At 44.3% G+C, this 22,163-nt stretch overlaps 1 protein-coding gene across 1 annotated transcript in view; it reads left to right on the plus strand.

Moving 5' to 3' along the window:
- The window catches only part of zbtb10 (zinc finger and BTB domain containing 10), an 87,385-nt gene that overhangs the window by 52,623 nt on the left and 12,599 nt on the right, over nucleotides 1-22,163 (plus strand). Inside the window, exons 3-4 of the mRNA XM_084312391.1 lie at nucleotides 3,860-3,925; nucleotides 10,372-10,547. Of these exons, the coding sequence (XP_084168517.1) occupies nucleotides 3,860-3,925; nucleotides 10,372-10,547 (242 nt within the window). The remainder of the gene's footprint in view (nucleotides 1-3,859; nucleotides 3,926-10,371; nucleotides 10,548-22,163) is intronic.

The following is a 22,163-nucleotide window of genomic DNA, read 5'->3' on the forward strand; positions in this document are numbered from 1 at the left end:
ACCCATGTTACTGACCACACACTCTGCTGTCTGACCCATGTTACTGACCAGTGAACACACACTCTGCTGTCTGACCCATTTTACTGACCACACACTCTGCTGTCTGACCCATGTTACTGACCACACACTGCTGTCTGACCCATGTTACTGACCACACACTCTGCTGTCTGACCCATGTTACTGACCACACACTCTGCTGTCTGACCCATGTTACTGACCACACACTCTGCTGTCTGACCCATGTTACTGACCACACACTCTGCTGTCTGACCCATGTTACTGACCACACACTCTGCTGTCTGACCCATGTTACTGACCACACACTCTGCTGTCTGACCCATGTTACTGACCACACACTCTGCTGTCTGACCCATGTTACTGACCACACACTCTGCTGTCTGACCCATGTTACTGACCACACACTCTGCTGTCTGACCCATGTTACTGACCACACACTCTGCTGTCTGACCCATGTTACTGACCACACACTCTGCTGTCTGACCCATGTTACTGACCACACACTCTGCTGTCTGACCCATGTTACTGACCACACACTCTGCTGTCTGACCCATGTTACTGACCACACACTCTGCTGTCTGACCCATGTTACTGACCACACACTCTGCTGTCTGACCCATGTTACTGACCACACACTCTGCTGTCTGACCCATGTTACTGACCACACACTCTGCTGTCTGACCCATGTTACTGACCACACACTCTGCTGTCTGACCCATGTTACTGACCACACACTCTGCTGTCTGACCCATGTTACTGACCACACACTGCTGTCTGACCCATGTTACTGACCACACACTCTGCTGTCTGACCCATGTTACTGACCACACACTCTGCTGTCTGACCCATGCTACTGACCACACACTCTGCTGTCTGACCCATGTTACTGACCACACACTCTGCTGTCTGACCCATGTTACTGACCACACACTCTGTGATGGCTGTCGGAATGTAGAGCACTTATTTTAACTAAAGAAAAATACCACTTACAGCATCTTTAAGGATTGTGATTCAATATTCCACATTTCTGTTCACGTATTGAACCTACTTCCACAGACGCAGCACAATAACCCGGAGCTCTTTTCTATTTTAAGACGTGTTTGAGGGAGAGAAGGTCATTGTCGTGGGGCAGTTCGGGACCATCGAGAGTCAACGGATCCTTTTAGTCCCATCTAGGGTTGCAAATTGTAAGCACGTTCCTTACAACGTTAACGATCAATCGATCGATTAATTGTGACAAAAAATACCCAATTTACCAAACGATAACAAATGTATTTGTTTCCTCAGTCAATCAAAAGGTTTATTTCCACATCAGCGACATATTGCATTCTCGCAACAGTGCATGGCATTGGCATGTGAAACATAGAAGTGTAGAGGCCTGGACATATTAAAACACATTTGTATCGACTTTAAGCGTATGCATATGTGGGGAAAAGTCACTCGCCACAAATCTAAAGCATGTATTTAACAAATCAAACATGTTCTAAACATGGTTTTATATTAATAATAATAAATAAAACAAAAATAAAACAAAAATTTGCGGCTGGGTGGCGTAGCGGAGATTGCGCTCGTCACCAATGCAAGAGACTCCGGTCTCGACTCCCCGAGTCGGCATTGCCTGCGGCTTGGGCCAGTCGTCATACTATCTCAATTGGCAGAGGTAGCGGGTGGAAAGCCGATGGGTGGGGATCGGACGTTGTGGACAGCGACTCCTACAGGTCGTTTGTGTGACGCCTGCACAGCAGAGACAGGAAGTGGCGGGGGCAGCGTGAGCCTCCCACGCGTTACTCCTCGCCACAGAGTTCGAGCTGTCTGGTGAAAAGATGCGACAGGCTGCCTCCTCGTGTACCGGAGGGGACACGTGATGCAAGGCTTCTATCCTCACTACAGCCGACCAGTGGGAGGCATAGTCTAGCAACGTTCAAGACAGGGGAGGGGAGAATTGAAGGGGAGAATTGGCTATATGAAATTGGGATGGGAGAAAAATAGAAGATAAGGAGAAAAAGTGGATACAAAAATAAATAAATAAACAAACATTTTAAATCTACTTATGTCCAATAGGCCTAACTAAATAACGCTGATCGAGTAAATCCTTAACGATCAATCAATCGATCCTGAATTAATTGTTAACAGCCCTAGTCCGACTCCCATCCCTAATATTTACCAAGCAGGGTATTAATAAGTATAAGTATTGTGTCTCTTGTCCCGACATGCGTGGTGGTAAGAGAGAGATACCGTCCCGTATCTGGAGAGGTCATAGGTTAAATCCCCACTAAAGCCGGTCTGATCCATCCCTGTTTTTAAGTGTCCTTGAGCAAGGCACAAATGGCTGACACTGCACTCTGACCTCTGGTGAAATACCTACATGTCTGCGTTTGTTGGAGGGATGTGTGACAAAGACATTCCTGATTCCACTGTGCGATTAAATCAACTGTAGTAGTTCCTAATAAATTAACCCTTTCACTGTGACAATACAGAAGGTTAACCCTTTACTATCACACAACCGACGGTGATGCTCCATCATTAGCATCATTAGCGCCGCATCCGCGTGAAAGGGTTAACCGGCTGTCGTGTGGCAGTGAAAGGGTTAAAGGGGACATATTATGGAAAATGGGGTTTTGCTGGACTTATTATGGACGTGTCGGTCTGAAATGTGGGGGATGCGACATAGAGGCCCCTTGCCACCCCATAGAGGCCCCTTGCCACCCCATAGAGGCCCCTTGCCACCCCATAGAGGCCCCTTGCCACCCCATAGAGGCCCCTTGCCACCCCATAGAGGCCCCTTGCCACGCCATAGAGGCCCCTTGCCACCCCATAGAGGCCCCTTGCCACCCCATAGAGGCCCCTTGCCACCCCATAGAGGCCCCTTGCCACCCCATAGAGGCCCCTTGCCACCCCATAGAGGCCCCTTGCCACCCCATAGAGGACGCTTCAAGGCGGGAGGCCTCCGCTCGCTCTCGTGAGCCAGGCAGTAAATTCTTGGGTCTTCTCCAAACAAGATGGTTGGATTGTTTTAAAAGGGGCGGGGCTGCGCGCGCGCACACACACACACACACACACACACACACACACACACACACACACACACAGATCTACACACAAAACACATAAAGACAAGCAGGTGAGGTGCACTTGACACACGCACATGCACACACGCACACACACGCACACACACACACACACGCACACACACAATAGCCCCAGTGAGCACGGCCGTCTCTTCCCTCTAATCCACACTAATGCACTGGGGCTGTGCTCACTATTCCAAATATTGACCCACACACACACACACACACACACACACACACACACACACACACACACACACACACACACACACACACACACACACACAGAGGGGTGTGCCTTTAATAGTCTAAACGCTGAGGCTGGAGGAACTAGACACACACCTACACGCACACACACACACCACACACACAGGTGCTCACACACACACACACACACCACACACACAGGTGCTCACACACACACACACACACACACACACACACACACACATCCACAGGTGCTCACAAAAGGGGAGTGTAAGCTGAGCTGGTGTGTGTGCTGGCCCCTGAATACAGTAGAGGAGGCAGCTTTTCAGAGAGTAGGGGTGTGTGTGTGTGTGTGTGTGTGTGTTTTGGGGGGGATGGGGTGCTTGTGTTTATCTAGCCTGTTAACCCCCCCCCCCCCCCCCTATTGTCTCTTGGGGAGGGTCTGTTTTCTTTTTTCTGTGGTATACGTAAGGCATTGTGAGGTGTGCACCCCCCCCCCCTCATACCCTCTCTCTCTGCCCCCCCCCCTCTCTCTCTGCCCCCCCCCCCCCCCCCCCCCCCCCCAGAGCTGGCCAATCAGATCCAGTACAGCCTCCTGCAGGATTCGCAGCAAGGGGAGTCCTGGGAGAACGGTAAGAGAGGTCACATGCTCACCTTCTGTAGTGTGATGGTAAAGGGTTAACCTTCTGTAGTGTGGTGGTAAAGGGTTAACCTTCTGTAGCGTGGCAGTGAAACCTGCTGTCGTATGTCAGGGAAAGGGTTAACCGTTTGGTATTGCAGACTGCGGCAGTGAAAGGGTTAAATAATAATAATTGAGTAGTCTGGTCTTTTACTATTTTGTCATTCATAATAATAATAATAATAATAATAATAATAATATCTTGGATTTATATAGCGCCTTTCAAAAGACCCAGGGGGGGGGGGGGGGGGGCAGCTAGGGGAAGGGGAACAATGTAACACCAAAGTAGAAAAGAAAGAAAAGAGGGAAATCAGGCAGAGTCATTTAAAAATGTGGTGAAGACGTGTGTTTTGAGTTGGGATTTGAAAGAGTATCTCCTATTACTGAGATAATAGGAAGGGTGAGAGGGACACATGTTTTATTATCTCTGTCCTGGTTATTACGGTGGCTGTTTGGTGTCACATCCGTGTTCACACTGTATGTAGAGCCTCCTGTGCTTCCTGTCGCAGGGAGGCCTTGAGGCTGAACGCAGAACAAAGGATGTGAATATATTGTAAACATAATTTCATTATGGCAAGGTGGTGCTGTACTGCGGAAGTGAACCCCACACACACACACACACACACACACACACACACACACACGCAGGTGACCTGCTTCTTGTCAGCCCTCCCCCTCTTAGCAACCTGGCCTGACAACCCCTCTGTTGACGTCTCCGTGGTTTAAACAAAGACCCCGCTCACCCAGTCCTCCCAGTCCTCCCAGTGCTCCCAGTGCTCTCCACGCCCAGAGAACAGCACAGCAGCCTATTCAGGATCAATAGGGAGCCCGTCATTAGCAGACAGCTGTCCACTGGCAGCCCACCACCACAAGGACACCTTGGTGGATTCTCCTTCAGAGGTGGGGGAGACTGTAGTTCAATATCTTTCACGGGCCTGATGGGAGATAGTTAGTATGGCATGTGTTGCTTTTATAATACCAAATATAGGGGCTTCCTTATAATACCAAATATAGGGGCTTCCTTATAATACCAAATATAGGGGCTTCCTTATAATACCAAATATAGGGGCTTCCTTATAATACCAAATATAGGGGCTTCCTTATAATACCAAATATAGGAGCTTCCTTATAATATAAAATATAGGAGTTTCCTTATAATACCAAATATAGGGGCTTCCTTATAATACCAAATATAGGGGCTTCCTTATAATATAAAATATAGGAGTTTCCTTATAATACCAAATATAGGAGTGTCCTTATAATACCAAATATAGGAGTTTCCTTATAATATAAAATATAGGAGTTTCCTTATAATACCAAATATAGGGGCTTCCTTATAATATAAAATATATGAGTTTCCTTATAATACCAAATATAGGAGTGTCCTTATAATACCAAATATAGGAGTGTCCTTATAATACCAAATATAGGGGCTTCCTTATAATATAAAATATAGGAGTTTCCTTATAATACCAAATATAGGGGCTTCCTTATAATACCAAATATAGGAGCTTCCTTATAATATAAAATATAGGAGTTTCCTTATAATACCAAATATAGGGGCTTCCTTATAATACCAAATATAGGGGCTTCCCTATAATATAAAATATAGGAGTTTCCTTATAATACCAAATATAGGAGTGTCCTTATAATACCAAATATAGGAGTTTCCTTATAATATAAAATATAGGAGCTTCCTTATAATATAAAATATAGGAGTTTCCTTATAATACCAAATATAGGGGCTTCCTTATAATACCAAGTATAGGAGTTTCCTTATAATACCAAATATAGGAGTTTCCTTATAATACCAAATATAGGGGCTTCCTTATAATACCAAATATAGGAGTTTCCTTATAATATAAAATATAGGAGCTTCCTTATAATATAAAATATAGGAGTTTCCTTATAATACCAAATATAGGAGTTTCCTTATAATATAAAATATAGGAGCTTCCTTATAATATAAAATATAGGAGTTTCCTTATAATATAAAATATAGCAGCTTCCTTATAATATAAAATATAGGAGCTTCCTTATAATATAAAATATAGGAGTTTCCTTATAATATAAAATATAGGGTCTTCCTTATAATATAAAATATAGGAGTTTCCTTATAATATAAAATATAGGAGTTTCCTTATGATACCAAATATAGGAGTTTCCTTATAATATAAAATATAGGAGTTTCCTTATAATATAAAATATAGGCGTGTCCTTATAATACCAAATATAGGAGTTTCCTTATAATATAAAATATAGGAGTTTCCTTATAATATAAAATATAGCAGTTTCCTTATAATATAAAATATAGGAGCTTCCTTATAATATAAAATATAGGAGCTTCCTTATAATATAAAATATAGGAGTTTCCTTATAATATAAAATATAGGAGTTTCCTTATAATATAAAATATAGGAGTTTCCTTATAATATAAAATATAGGAGTTTCCTTATAATATAAAATATAGGAGCTTCCTTATAATATAAAATATAGGAGCTTCCTTATAATATAAAATATAGGAGTTTCCTTATAATATAAAATATAGGAGCTTCCTTATAATATAAAATATAGGAGTTTCCTTATAATATCAAATATAGGAGTTTCCTTATAATATAAAATATTGAAGCTTCTCTATAATAATGAATATATAGGAGCTTCTCTATAATAATTAATATATAGGAGCTTCTCTATAATAATTAATATATAGGAGCTTCCCTTTAATAATGAATATATAGGAGCTTCTCTATAATAATTAATATATATATAATAATTAATATATAGGAGCTTCCCTATCACCTCTGTCACCTCTGTCTTCTAATCGATCATCGACTTTCATTAACCGGTTATTAATGGTTAACGGATGAGCTTAAAATCTAGTACGATAAACCAATGAACTAATACCAGTGATGTCGGATGTCAATGAAATGAATGTTTCGTTTTTTATCAGTAGTTTAAGACTGTCCCTAATGTGTGACTTGCCTGATTCAGTTGGTCTTTACAAATTAATGTGCGGCGGTCGGGTGGCGTAGCAGAGATTGCGCTCGTCACCAATGCAAGAGGCTGCGGTCTCGACTCCCGGAGTCAGCATTGCCTCTGGCTTGGGCCGGTCGTCATACTAACTCGTTTGGCTGGGTTAGGGGGAGGGAAGTTGTGGGTGGTAATCTGGCGTTGTGGACAGCGACACCTACAGGTCAGGTCTGGGCGCCTGCTCAGCGGAGGCAGGACTTGAGGAAGGCAGCGTGACCTCCCATGCGTTACGCTTCACCAATGAGAGTCCTCGCTGCCAGGTGAAAAGAGAGCCACTGGCTGTCTCCACATGTGTCGGAGGAAGCATGTGGTGGACTTCAGGGTTCCCTTGTACCGACCAGTAGGAGAACATGCGCACAACAACCAGGTAGGGGAGGGGGGGAATTGGCATAACGACTAAATTGGGATAAAAAAAAATAAAAAATAAAAAATGAATGTGTTGATTCCATTTTTTTTAAACGAATCGGACAAACGAATAAATCGGCAAATAAATATATATATTTATAAAAACAACAAACGGAAAAAAACATAGTAGACATTTGTTTTAAAAAATATGTTTAATATACTGTATATAAAAGGATAAAAATCAGTTTTTTCCATGAGACCTGGGTCTTTTACATTGTATTTAACCCTTTCACTGCCACACTACCAAACTGTTAACCCTTTCACTGCCACACAACAGCAGGTTAACCCTTTCACTGGCATGCTACAAAAGGTTAACCCTTTACTATCCCATCGCCGTCGGTAGTGTGATAGTAAAGGGTTAACCTTCTGTAGTGTGGCAGTGCAAGGGTCTTAAGAGACGTGCAGATCCGTGTGAGCTGTGGGGGTCAGCGTGTGGTTCTGCCCCGAGGTGGAGCTGTCTTGTTGCCGGGCAACTTGACACACTTTCCCGTGTTTAATGAGGGTAGCGCTGGGTGTGGTGACCGAGGTCCAATTAAAACCACCACCACCACGCTCGGCAGATGGCACCCGTAGAACCTTTCTCTCTCCATGGGTATCGTGCGCCGGGAAGCAGGACGGACGACTAAATGAGAACGTTATGGAATTTAGTGTTGTCACGATACTGGAATTTCGAACTTCGATACGATACCTTGAAAAGTATCGATATTCGATACCACGGGTGAAAAGGTTCAATCTTAAAATGTATTAAAAAATATATATATTTTCTTTTATTTTTATTTTTTTTATATAAATTTTGCTTTTGTCGCTGGTTGATTCTCCTCAGCTTCTCTCTGGTACTATAAGAGAAGATAAATATAACACTTTTAAAACCTTTTGTTTATCTTTAGATCACACATTTAAAAATAACTGTTCATCTCACTTCAATAATTTTTATTGCAGAACATGGTATTTTCTCAAGCAGACGGATGTCAACACTGTAATCTGTGTTGCATGTACCTGACAAACTGAACTGTTATTACAGTCATATTCCAACTTAACTGAATGCACGTGTGTGTGGACTACTGTACTATTACAGGTATTGAAATGAACAATGCAACTTCCTTATATACAAATAAAAATAATTTTTATTTTTTATGAATAATTAAATATCGATATTTTGAGAAATGAGTATTGTAACCGTTTTAAATATTCAGAATTTTTGACAACACTAATGGAATACACGATGGAACGCCGTATCTGTGCGATATCCGGTTAGTTAAAGGTGGAATCTGTAATGCCGTCAAAACGGCGACCTGGAACAAAAGAGTCCGTTTGGTAGTGCAGTGCACTTTGTTTAACATTTGTGTTTACTTCTGGTCTGATGTGTGGGTTGGAGTTGAGTGGGGACAGGGGGGGGGGGGGGTGGTCTGTTGCTATCGCTGGCCACACCTCAGGCTCTGCCAGGAGAGGTCTGGAGAAACTCACCGTTTAATAAGTAACTAAACTCCCACCCAGCCAGCGCTGCTGCTGTTTGTCTGGTACAGTGGCACCGTGATCACTTTAATGTTTCTCAATGAAAAGGAGAATAATTACACAACGATACAGAGACGAGAACGAGGGGCACCATGTTGTTGCTAGTAGGGATGGGTATCGTTAGGGTTTTATCGATACTACTACTCTTATCGATACTGCTTAACGGTTCGGTACTTTATCGATACTCTTATCGGTTCTTTTAGATTATTATTATTTACAAAAACAATTATACATTTATTATTTGAACGGCTTAAGGCTATATCTGTACTTGATGTTTGTTTGTTGTGTTGCAATCAAATCTAACCCCCCCTCTTAAAAACAAAAACCTGTGTTTAACCTAGCCATCTATAAAACATCATGCTAAAACTGTGAAACAAATGTCCTACTCCCCTAAAGAAAGAAATACATAGCAAACATGAGTCACTCAGTTATCCAATAGTGCTGCTGCTTTTTATTTTTCACTGCTAGTTGAGAGGTCACTGCTAGTTGAGAGGTCACTGCTAATTGAGAGGTCACTGCTAGTTGAGAGCTCACTGCTAGTTGAGAGCTCCCTGTTCATCTTGGTCTCACTGCTAGTTGAGAGCTCCCTGTTCATCTTGGTCTCACTGCTAGTTGAGAGGTCACTGCTAGTTGAGAGGTCACTGCTAGTTGAGAGGTCACTGCTAGTTGAGAGGTCACTGCTAGTTGAGAGCTCACTGCTAGTTGAGAGCTCCCTGTTCATCTTGGTCTCACTGCTAGTTGAGAGCTCACTGCTAGTTGAGAGGTCACTGCTAGTTGAGAGGTCACTGCTAGTTGAGAGGTCACTGCTAGTTGAGAGCTCCCTGTTCATCTGACTCGCTTGTCAACTTTCTCTTTTTCAACCAAAAGTTGAAGCTCAAATATAGGTTTCTGACAACATTTCAAGCAAGATACCAGGATCTTGATTCATATTTGATCTGCAACACCTAGTTTGACAGTTTGATCTGAACTTAGTTTGATTGTACAGCGATAATTACGGTACTACTGAGTACTGAGCATACCCTGTAATCCTATTAGAAGCACACTATTGTTTTGGTCTGACCTGCTGGTGCTCTAGTGTGACATCTAGTGGCCGATTGTTATTATAGCACCTTAAGGTCTCCTAAAAAAGGAGGACTTTATATAAAAAGCGCTTGGCTCACCTGGTATGGATGTAAACATCCTCTAAAGCTGAAAGTCTGCACTTAAACCTCACATTGTTCCATTTAAAATCTGTGTCTCTCTCTCGCTCTCGCTCGCTCTCTCTCTCTCTCTCTCTCTCCTCTCTCTGACTCTCTCTCTCTCCTCTCTCTGACTCTCTCTCTCTCCTCTCTCTCTCTCCCTCCTCTTTCCTCTCTCTCTCCTCTCTCTCTCCCTCCTCTCTCCCTCTCCCTCTCTCTCTCCCTCCCTCTCTCTCTCTCCCTCCCTCTCTCCCTCTCCCTCCCCCCTCCCCAGGTGAGTCGTCAGACCTGGCCCTCAACAAGCTGAAGTGCCCCCACTGTAACTACATCGCCAAGCACCGCCGCACCCTGAAGAGGCACCTGATCATCCACTCAGGCGTGCGTTCCTTCAGCTGCGACATCTGCGGCAAGCTGTTCACCCGGAGAGAGCACGTCAAGAGACACTCACTGGTGAGAGGGGGGGAGGGAGGGGGAGGGGGGGGGGGGAGGAGAGAGCACGTCAAGAGACACTCACTGGTGAGAGGGGAGGGAGGGAGGGGGAGGGGGGGAGGGAGAGGGAGGGGGAGAGAGAGACACTCACTGGTGAGAGGGGGGAGGGAGGGAGGAGAGAGAGGAGAGAGAGCACGTCAAGAGACACTCACTGGTGAGAGGGGGGAGGGAGGGGGAGGGGGGGGGGAGAGGAGAGAGAGCACGTCAAGAGACACTCACTGGTGAGAGGGGAGGGAGGGAGGGGGGGGAGAGGGAGGGGGGGGGGGAGAGGGAGGGGAGAGAGAGACACTCACTGGTGAGAGGGGAGGAGAGAGAGGAGAGAGCACGTCAAGAGACACTCACTGGTGAGAGGGGAGGGAGGGAGGGAGGGAGGGGGGGGGGAGAGGGAGGGAGGGAGGGAGAGAGAGCACGTCAAGAGACACTCACTGGTGAGAGGGAGAGAGAGGGAGGGGGAGGAGAGGAGAGAGAGAGAGAGGAGGGAGAGAGCACGTCAAGAGACACTCACTGGTGAGAGGGGGGAGGGGGGGGGAGGAGAGAGAGCACGTCAAGAGACATTCCCTGGTGAGAGAGGGAGGGAGAGAGAGGGAGGGGGGGGGAGATGGAGGAGGGAGAGAGAGAGGGAGGGGGGGGGGAGAGGGAGGGAGGAGAGAGGGGAGGGGGGGGGAGGGAGGGGGGAGAGAGCACGTCAAGAGACATTCCCTGGTGAGAGGGAGGGAGGGGGGGGGGGGAGAGGGAGGGAGAGAGAGGGAGGGGGGGAGGGAGGGAGGGAGAGAGCACGTCAAGAGACATTCCCTGGTGAGAGGGAGGGAGGGAGGGAGACAGAGGAGAGGGAGAGAGAGAGAGAGGGGAGAGACATTCCCTGGTGAGAGGGAGGGAGGGAGGGAGAGAGGAGAGGGAGAGAGAGAGAGAGAGGGAGAGACATTCCCTGGTGAGAGGGAGAGGGAGGGAGGGAGGGAGGGAGGGAGGAGGGAGGGGAGAGAGGGAGAAGAGAGGGAGAGGGAGGAGAGAGAGAGGGAGGGAGAGAGAGAGCATGTCAAGAGACATTCCCTGGTGAGAGGGAGAGGGAGGGAGGGAGACAGAGGAGAGGGAGGGAGAGGGAGAGACATTCCCTGGTGAGAGGGAGAGGGAGGGAGGGAGGGAGGGAGGGAGGGAGAGAGGGAGACAGAGGAGAGGGAGAGAGAGAGAGAGGGAGAGAGAGAGAGAGAGAGAGAGAGAGAGACATTCCTGGTGAGAGGGAGAGGGAGGGAGAGAGAGGGAGAGACATTCCCTGGTGAGAGGGAGAGGGAGGGAGACAGAGAGGGAGGGAGACAGAGGAGAGGGAGGGAGAGAGAGATAGAGAGGTTCCTATCATTGGTTTTGGGAGGATGTTGTAAATTCTATTGTCTTAAATGCACCTCATAACTAACTCTAGTCCAAGTCAACTTTATTGTCAATTGTCTATTTGTGCAAGACGACATAAAGCAATGTGAAATTGCGTCCCCCCATTCCCACGGTGTATATAAAAAGATATAGACGATATAAACACAAAAGTAAACACATGGGACACAATATACAGGACGGTGAGGTATGTACAATATAAACGGTAATTAAAACGAGCTGAAGCCTAACTGATCCTCGTAACTGCCTGTGCCAAGTTGTAATCCTGACGGTGAAATCCACAAGGGCTGACTCCTTTTAATCGGTCAGTTTGGTCTTAGATGATCGAGACTTTGTTGGTCTGTTTTGTTCTTGGCCCTATACCAGGTTTGACCCTGCTATACAAGATTTGGCCCTATAGGAGGTTTGGCCCTGCTATACGAGGTTTGGCCCTGCTATACAAGGTTTGGCCCTGCTATACAAGGTTTGGCCCTATAGGAGGTTTGGCCCTGCTATACGAGGTTTGGCCCTGCTATACAAGGTTTGGCCCTGCTATACGAGGTTTGGCCCTGCTATACAAGGTTTGGCCCTGCTATAGGAGGTTTGGCCCTGCTATACGAGGTTTGGCCCTGCTATACAAGGTTTGGCCCTGCTATAGGAGGTTTGGCCCTATAGGAGGTTTGGCCCTGCTATAGGAGGTTTGGCCCTGCTATAGGAGGTTTGGCCCTGCTATAGGAGGTTTGGCCCTGCTATACCAGGTTTGGCCCTATAGGAGGTTTGGCCCTGCTATACGAGGCTTGGCCCTGCTATAGGAGGTTTGGCCCTGCTATACGAGGCTTGGCCCTGCTATAGGAGGTTTGGCCCTGCTATAGGAGGTTTGGCCCTGCTATACGAGGTTTGGCCCTGCTATACGAGGTTTGGCCCTATAGGAGGTTTGGCCCTGCTATACGAGGTTTGGCCCTGCTATACGAGGTTTGGCCCTGCTATACGAGGTTTGGCCTAGGGCTGGGCGATATGACGATATTATATAAATATCGGGTACAGTTCATTAACAATACACTTTTTAAACGTATCGTGGATATCGTGATGTTTTGCCCAAGAGGCTTGTGTCGCGTCAATCTGGTCCACACGTTGACACTTTTGAACAGCGCCGCCCCACACACACACTACTGCATCAAAAGTTACTACTTATGATAACAAAGGCATTCGTTTTGTGGCATTAACGTTATATAGTTACACTTTCAATAACATCAGCGTATTTACATAGCAACGACGAGGTCGACCTAGATATAGCAAGCGTTAGTCATTCATATCTCAGCCCGTGCTGACTCAGTTGTGCCCATTCTGCGGTCTGTTAATAAAGTTTTCAATCAGACAGATGTATGGAAAGGCTTTTATTATAACATCCGTTGCAGTAAAATCATTATGCCTCCAGTCGTTTAGTCCTTCTGCGGAGCTAAAAGCTAAACGTCGGCCGCGGCGAGCTACCGCTGCCATTGTTATTGTCATCGAGCTCTCCAATGGCGGAAGTAAAAAATAAATACGCGCTTGCCGATTGGTGCTACGAACAGCAGGGCGGGTGCAAGCGATGTGACGTAATTGGCAGACGCGACTGGCAATCAAAATGATTCTGTTTGCCGACTGAATGAATGAGAACGTTATTAACAGATTGCAGCATGGGTACAATACAGTACAGCTCAATACAACAACAGTCAACAGTGGACTGGAGGATGCAGACCAGAGAAAGACTTTCGTCTTGTTTACATCAGGGTCCCCCATTTTCAATTCATCATATTTCATATCTAAATCATATAATATCTCATTGCTAAATATATGCAATATATAATCCAATAATCTAAATCTAATATATAATATAAAAATGCTAAATGCATGGGTATTTTATTTTGTCTTTAATGTTAGCTTGCAAACTCAAATACTGTCTTGGTAAGCCTCATAATGAATTGTTTGGGGAAAAAAAGAAAAACATCGTGATGCGTATCGTGTATCGCCGAAAGGTCAGAAAATATCATGATATCATATTTAGGCCATATCGCCCAGCCCTAGTTTGGCCCTGCTATACGAGGTTTGGCCCTATAGGAGGTTTGGCCCTGCTATACGAGGTTTGGCCCTATAGGAGGTTTGTATTGAATTGAGAGGAGCAGAGAGAGACAGAGAGAGAGAGAGAGAGAGAGAGAGAGAGAGAGAGAGAGAGAGAGAGAGCGAGAGAGAGAGAGAGATCATAGTGTGACTTCATGTCACAAAGAGCAGACGGCGGTCTTTAGTTTAGTAGAATGATTCCCACGGCTTCAATACTCTCTTGTTGTGACAATAACAACACCACGTGTTCTCACATGCACTTTCACCCTGATACACACACACACACACACACACACACAGACACACACACACACACACAGACACACACAGACACACCCACCCACACAGACAGACAGACAGACAGACAGACAGACAGACAGACAGACAGACAGACAGACAGACAGACAGACAGACAGACAGACAGACAGACAGGCAGACAGGCAGGCAGGCAGGCAGGCAGGCAGGCAGACAGACAGACAGACAGACAGACAGACAGACAGACAGACAGACAGACAGACAGACAGACAGACAGACACGCAGACACGCAGACAGACAGACAGACAGGCAGGCAGACAGACAGACAGACAGACAGACAGACAGACAGACAGACAGACAGGAGCTGCAAGCAGCATTGAAAGGATTCTCCTGCCTTGATTCTCTTTGATCTTTGTCATGAAAAACTGTTTCTGATTCAGGCAAGAAGCTACGCCTTCAGGTCAATGCTTTCTCTCTCTTTCGCCTCTCTTTCTATCTCTCTCTTTCTATCTCTCTCTTTTCTCCTCTTTCTATCTCTCCTCTCTCTTAGAGCCATATGAAATCCGTTTTATTTTTTTCCAAATTCCATTTTATTTTTTTCCAAATTCCGTTTTTTCCGTTTTAATATTTCAGAATTCTGTATTTTGCTTTGTACGCTCATTTTACCATCAGAAATAGTGTCTAATAAGTGGGAATGAATAAATGTCCACAATTTAATAAGATATAATAGTCCATTTAATAGGGCTGTCTTAAATACTTCGAAGCTTCGTTCGATGGGCATGGGATTCGAATATGAAAATAAAATTTGATTATTAAAAAAAATAAAAAGGTATACCGGTATATATTTTTGCAAAATCAACTCTGCCTCTCTTTGTTAACTACAACAAGCAATGCTGTTTGTTATTTAAGATGAGGTCGGACTCAGCACTGACAGATTTGTGTTCATTGTGCTGCTTTTATAAAGCCTCAAATGACTGCTTACAATATTTCATGAAAGCAAAGTGTTTTGTTTGTCTTAGATTTAAAAAGGTTTAAACTTTACAGCACTGACAAAGTTGAACAAAGTGCTGTACAAGTCCCACAACATAAAAAAAAAAAGTTAAAAAGTAAAAAAAAAAAAAAAAAATTAATTAATTTTTTTTATAGTTGATTCCATTTTTATTGCTCAATTCCGCAATTCCGTCCGCGATTCCGTGATCGCGGATTCCATATGGCTCTACTCTCTCTTTTCTCTTTCTATCTCCTCTCTTTTCTCCTCTTTCTATCTCTCCTCTCTTTTCTCCTCTTTCTATCTCCTTTCTATCGCCTCTCTTTTCTCCTTTCTATCTCTCCTCTTTCTATATCCTCCCTTTCTATCTCTCCCCTCTCTCTTTTCTCCTCTCTTTCTATCTTCTCTCTTTCTCTCTCTCCCTCTCTATCTCCTCTTTCTCTCTCTTTTCTCCTCTTTCTCAATTCAATTCAAGTGGCTTTATTGGCATGACGCAGCTTGTACATGTTGCCAAAGCAAATGGTTGATAACATAAGCATGGATTACAAAACACATATTAATGTCATAGTGTATATATATATATATATATATATATATATATATATATATATATATATATATATATATATATGATTCAGGCAAGAAGCTATGCTCTCTATCTATCTCTCTCTCTCTCTCTCTATCTCCTCTCTTTCTATCTCCTCTTTCTATCTCTCCTCTCTTTTCTTATCTCTCCCTCTCTCTCTCTCTCTCTCTCTCTCTCTCTCTCTCTCTCTCTCTCTCTCTCTCTCTCTCTCTCTCTCTCTCTCTCTCTCACTCGCCCACAGCTGTAGTCTCCATCTTTCTCGCCAGGCAACTTAGACAAAGTAATTCCAGGGAGAGAGAATGATGTGATCCAGGCAGGTCAGTAGATCACAGAGAGAATGATGTGATCCAGGCAGGTCAGTAGATCACAGAGAGAGTGATGTGATCCAGGCAGGTCAGTAGATCACAGAGAGAATGATGTGATCCAGGCAGGTCAGTAGATCACAGAGAGTGATGTGATCCAGGCAGGTTAGTAGATCACAGAGAGAATGATGTGATCCAGGCAGGTCAGTAGATCACAGAGAGAATGATGTGATCCAGGCAGATCAGTAGATCACAGAGAGAATGATGTGATCCAGGCAGGTCAGTAGATCACAGAGAGAGTGATGTGATCCAGGCAGGTCAGTAGATCACAGAGAGAGTGATGTGATCCAGGCAGGTCAGTAGATCACAGAGAGTGATGTGATCCAGGCAGGTCAGTAGATCACAGAGAGAGTGATATGATCCAGGCAGGTCAGTAGATCACAGAGAGAGTGATGTGATCCAGGCAGGTCAGTAGATCACAGAGAGAGTGATATGATCCAGGCAGATCAGTAGATCATACAAACGAGACGTTATTTCTTCAACTAGAATGAAACTGTCAGTGTTCTAAATTAATTAGGGATGCTCGATATTGGCTTTTTTTTAACCGATACTGATATACCGATATTGTCCAACTCTTAATTTCCGATACCGATATCAACCGATACCGATATATGCAGGGTTGCCCCCCCCCCAAAAAATGGAATAATTTCAGGTAATTAACATTACATATCTCTTGTTGTGGAATTAACACAACATTATGCATACTTTTGACAATAAATAAAATCAGAATTTGTTCTTACTTGCTTGCCTGGGGTAAATAAAGGTTATAGAAATGTAATTTATTTTTTATTTATTTTTTGAAAACCGATACAGATATTTTCCGATATCACATTTTAATGCTGATATCGGCCGATAATATCGGACATCCATAAAATTTATGAATTTATTAGCCTATAAAAAAAACACAGCAGAAAATAATATTCTGTTTAGTTTTGATGTAATTTCAACAATAGCTCCCTACTGGGCGGCTAGGTGGTGCAGTGGGCAAGGCGCTCACCACCAATGCAGGAGACGCTGGGTTCGAGCCCAGCTCTCCGCATTGCTATCAGCTTGGCTGGTCGTTCATACTAATACAATTGGCAGTATTAGGGGTGGGAAGCTGGTGGGTGGGGATCGGACGTTGTGGACAGCGACTCCTACAGGTCAGTTGGTGCGCCTGCGCAGCAGAATCAGGAAGCGACGGGGGCGGCGTGCCCTCCAAACGCAGACCCCCGACGCTGAGAGATCGCGCTGTGCAGGTGAAAAGATGCGACGGCTGCCTCCTCGAGTACCGGAGGGGACACGTGATGTAAGGCTTAGTCCACATTGCAGCCGGCTTGTGGGAGGCATGGCCTAACAGCGTTCGAGACAGGGGAGGGTAGAATTGGACGATACGAAATTGGGATGGGAGAAAAATAGAAAAAATGGGAGAAAAAGTGGATAAAAAAATAAAACAATAGCTCCCTACTTGTGAGTTGCACCTTGTAATAAATATAAAGCATTAAACTCTTGCGGTTAAAGCGGTGGCTGGCTGGCGCAGTGGACTAAGCGCTCGCCTGCCACCCTAACCCTGCCGCGTGAATATTTTCGGCAACCAACTTGTGTTTAGCGTTTCTCTGATTGGCCACTACGCCCATGTGACCGCGGCAGAGCGAGAGAGCTGCAGCGCGGAAATAGGCTGTCTATTGCCATTCTCTAAGACAAACTCTAACCTTAACCAGCTCCTTAACAGCGCCTAAACTTAACCCTTCTAACCATAACCAACTCCGAAACATTGCCATTCTCTAAGACAAACTCTAACCTTAACCAGCTCCTTAACAGCGCCTAAACTTAACCCTTCTAACCATAACCAACTCCGAAACAATGCCTAACCTTAACCAACTCCGAAACAATGCTTAAAGTTATGCCTAAACTTAACGGCGAAAGAATGCGAATGCACGTTAAAAAAAATAATAATAATAATTGAAGGGAATCGAACTTGCCAGCAACGGGCCGTAGGATCCACAGCAATGCAGCGCTGCCAATTGAGCTAGTTCTGGATAGTAAAAAAGGGGGGATTACTGCTACATAATGCTGCCGCTCCGCTCTGCTGCTTTAATATTTAGGCAACCCTGCCGCCTGTTAATTTTTCTACAACGGAGTTCGGCGATTTGCGAATCTGATTGGCCAGTGTCATTTCTGGTCATGTGACATGTACGCCCAATCGTGGGACCGCACGTTTCTACACTGGTTAAGCTTAGGCACTCGTTCGAAGTTGGTTAAGGTTAGGGTTTGTCTTAGAGCATGGCGATAGAACGCCAGGCACAGCTCGTCACGCTATTGGGCGCACATGTCGCATGACCAGAAACGTCAGTGGACAATCAGATTCGCAAATCGCCGAACTCCGTTGTAGAAAATATAGACGCAACCCTGCCACCGCAGAGACTCTGGGATTGAATCCAGCGGTCAGCGGTACCTCCGGCTCGGTCAGTCGGCCCTACTAACTGGGGGTGTGTCCTGGTCGTTGTGAACTGCGGTTCCTACTGGTCGGTCGGGACGCCAGCTCAGCAGGGAGGGGGTCGGGGGGGAAACCTCCTCGCTGTCGGGTGAAAAGAAGCGGCTGGCTGACTCCACATGTATCGGAGGAGGCGTGTGGTAGTTCTACACCCTCCCCAGGCCGACAGTGGGGCAATGTGCGCAACGACAAAAATTGGGATGGGTGAAAAATACAGAAAAATCCCTAAAATAAATAGAATATGCATAGTGTTTGCAGGGCTATAACTATATTATATATCAGGGGTGGCCAACCCGCGGCTCGCGAGCCGCATGCGGCTCTTTGCCCGTCAATGTGCGGCTCTTCCATCCATAAAAAAATTATATATATATATATATTATTATTATTATTTTTTTACTTTTTTTTTTACTTTTTTTTTTTTTATAATGTCACTCATTCCATAAGGACGTAGAATAAACATTTACAATTTTTTTTAAATGGTCCATTTGCATGTTCTTGGTATCTGAATCTAGGGACATATATGGATCAGTGTCAGAAATAGTGCGTCTGTTACTAGGCTTGAGTAAATTGTATCAATTCTATTTAAAAAAAATATATAATGTATCTTTGACTGTGAATAACACCATGCTAAAATTGACCAGACCTGAAAAATATAAGCAAATTAATAAAGGGAAGATGATTAAACAGAAGGTTTTGTAGATACAGTACTGAATTCTGCCATCTTTTTTATAATGTAAATTTCTCCACCATTTTTCATCGTATTGCAACACCGTTTTTTGCAAGACGTTCACAGAAAGGTAGAGATTAGAGAAACTGCGTTCTGTTTTATGGCAATAACGTTCAGGTTTGTTGGAGATAATCCCAAAAAATAAGAGAAATAAAAAAGTAAATCCAGAAGTCAGATGATTGACAGGGGCTGGCGTGAGCTGGGTAGGGTAGTTTTTCGAAATTCGAAAGCCCTGAGTCTCTTCCTTCAAAAGACTACACTCACTTTTGGCTGTGCCACTTCCTCCTGTCAATATGCGCCGGTTTCCAACTCAATGCCCTGAGATTTCTATAATCTTATATTTCACTAATAACAGTTAAAATAATTGGTAAACAAACGTAATGCTGAAAATATACACTTTTACTGTATATCTCGGGCTTAAGAGGTTAACACTGTGAGGCCCAAATTAAAAAGACATTAGCAACTTCAGAGGCCAGAGGGTGAGACCTATAAACACATGAAGGGTGCCGTGACTGAAAAAAAAGGTTGAGAAACGCTGGTATATGGTGTGGCTCTTTGTGGTACCACAGTAATTTTTGTGGCTCTTAGTCTCTGACTGGTTGGCCACCCCCGTTATATATTATAGCTAAGGCATGGAATTCCTTGAAAACAGCCCATTTTTCAATAAGGTGCTTAAAAAGTCCTTGCAATTCAAAATTGAATGTTTTGTTCAAATTGTTCTGAATCAAGAATCTTTTTTTCTGTTTTAATCAAATCTGACGAGTTGCTGTCTCGCGCGCTCCAACTGCTTTTCCTCATCTCTTCTCGTGTGACGCTCCAGCTGGCAAGCAGGCCAAGAAGATGCTTAAAATAACAGCATTTAAAAGTGAATTGTATCTTTAAAGTGACATCCTTGAAAATGAAAAATAGTGCTTGGAAAAGTACTTCCAAGTCCTTGGATTTCATTTAGCAATGTCTGTGGGAACCCTGTTTTCCTTTAACCACTACCTAAATCTCTCCGTAAGAAAGATGGCTGTTAAGAGTTGGTTACAAGTATAGATGTACACACACACACACACCCCTTCTAGCCCCTCCCCCTCTCCCAGAAGCCTCCTCTCCTCTGATGACCACGTTCAACACATTCCTGGAATTCTCTTCTGATTAAAGGTCGTAAATGTAAAGTTCGTCATGTTCTGCTCAGAGTGGCTCCGCCTCCATAGTCATGTTGTTTCTGGCAGATCTTCAAAGGATTCAGAGCATTTAAAGCTTTTTAATATATTTATACCATGTCATTTATACCATGTCATTTATACCACTTGTTATTTAAAGCTTTTTAATATATTTAGGCTGTCATTTATACCATGTCATTTATACCACTTGTTATTTAAAGCTTTTTAATATATTTAGGCCGCCATTTATACAGATTCTCACTGTTACTCCACGCAGGGCAACACGTTATACCGTTTCTTTCATTCAAACTAATATTTATTTTCTGAATTTGTCAAACATGAAGAAAATCTCCCAACGTGGCGAAGCTGCTTCCTCGTCTCTGGTGTTGGACGGAGAAAATAACTAACATTTATATATCATCATGTTATCAAAACAGCAGCGTCATCTTAACACATTCTGTGCCACGCAGTTTGCCCATCTTATACCACTCTGCCAGTGCTGTAACCCTATGGAGTCGCTCACCTTCTTTGCAGGGCTATAACTTTTTAAATATTATAGCTATATCGACATTACTATGGCCCATTCAACATCTGGTATCTATCGTTCCGGATGTGGGAACGTTATTGTAACTGAGGGGTACAATTCCCTGACTGTATGGTTAGATATGATACTTACTACCACTACCTCTTGTACTTTAGACTCTGGCCACCCAGTACTAGGTATGAATAATTATGATAAACACTCCCACCTGATGAAACGGATCCAACACAAATGTACCAAGTCGAAAGTCTGCGTTTATTAATAATACATAGCAAAAGGTATGTACAACGATCACTTAATTACATTTATGATTTGAAATAGTATGCACTTTTATGGCAAATGAGTATTCGTAGGTAGATCAATATCGAATGTCCAATCTCTGATTGCGCAGGAAGCAAATATACAACCTGGAATATTTAGGGAACAATAGCAATGATACTTGAATGATTATATAGCTGGATACACTAGGGGAAGGTTCCGACTGCTTGTAGGACAGCTGGAGGGGGGGGGTAGAGTCTGGCTGTATCCCGTCTGGCCGAGGGTATCCTGGGAGAGCCCACAGTCGTGCGACCCGGTGCCCAGCGATCCTCGATCCACAGATGAAAGCAGTTGGACTCTCTGTGGCCGGCGTCCTCCGGTCCACGATGGAGAGACGTGAGGCGACCTCGTCGTGTAGAGCGTCTTCTCACCTGTCGTCCTCTCCGGGGGGGGGTATTTCCAACACACCGCAGTGTTGGCCTTTATCCATAGAATAATCAAAGCACCCAAAGCATAATCCAAGCCGTGGAAGGCTAGCCGTCGTCGGTAGAATAATCCAATATACAGGTCCACTCGCTCTTTGGCCTGGAGCTCCTCGGGTGCAGCTTCACGTGGGGTCAACCACCCTGGATAAGCGTCCAGCTGATGCCCGAAACGATGGGGGTGCTGATTACTATAGAACTCTTACCGCACGAGGCACTACATATGAATAGACTATTATTAGCTTAATAGAATATGTCCAACTCGACGATATAGTGCCAAATATGACTATTCAAATATTAATAT

This window comes from Notolepis coatsorum (assembly GCF_963971535.1).
Source record: "Notolepis coatsorum genome assembly, chromosome: 4".
NCBI lineage: Eukaryota > Metazoa > Chordata > Actinopteri > Aulopiformes > Paralepididae > Notolepis > Notolepis coatsorum.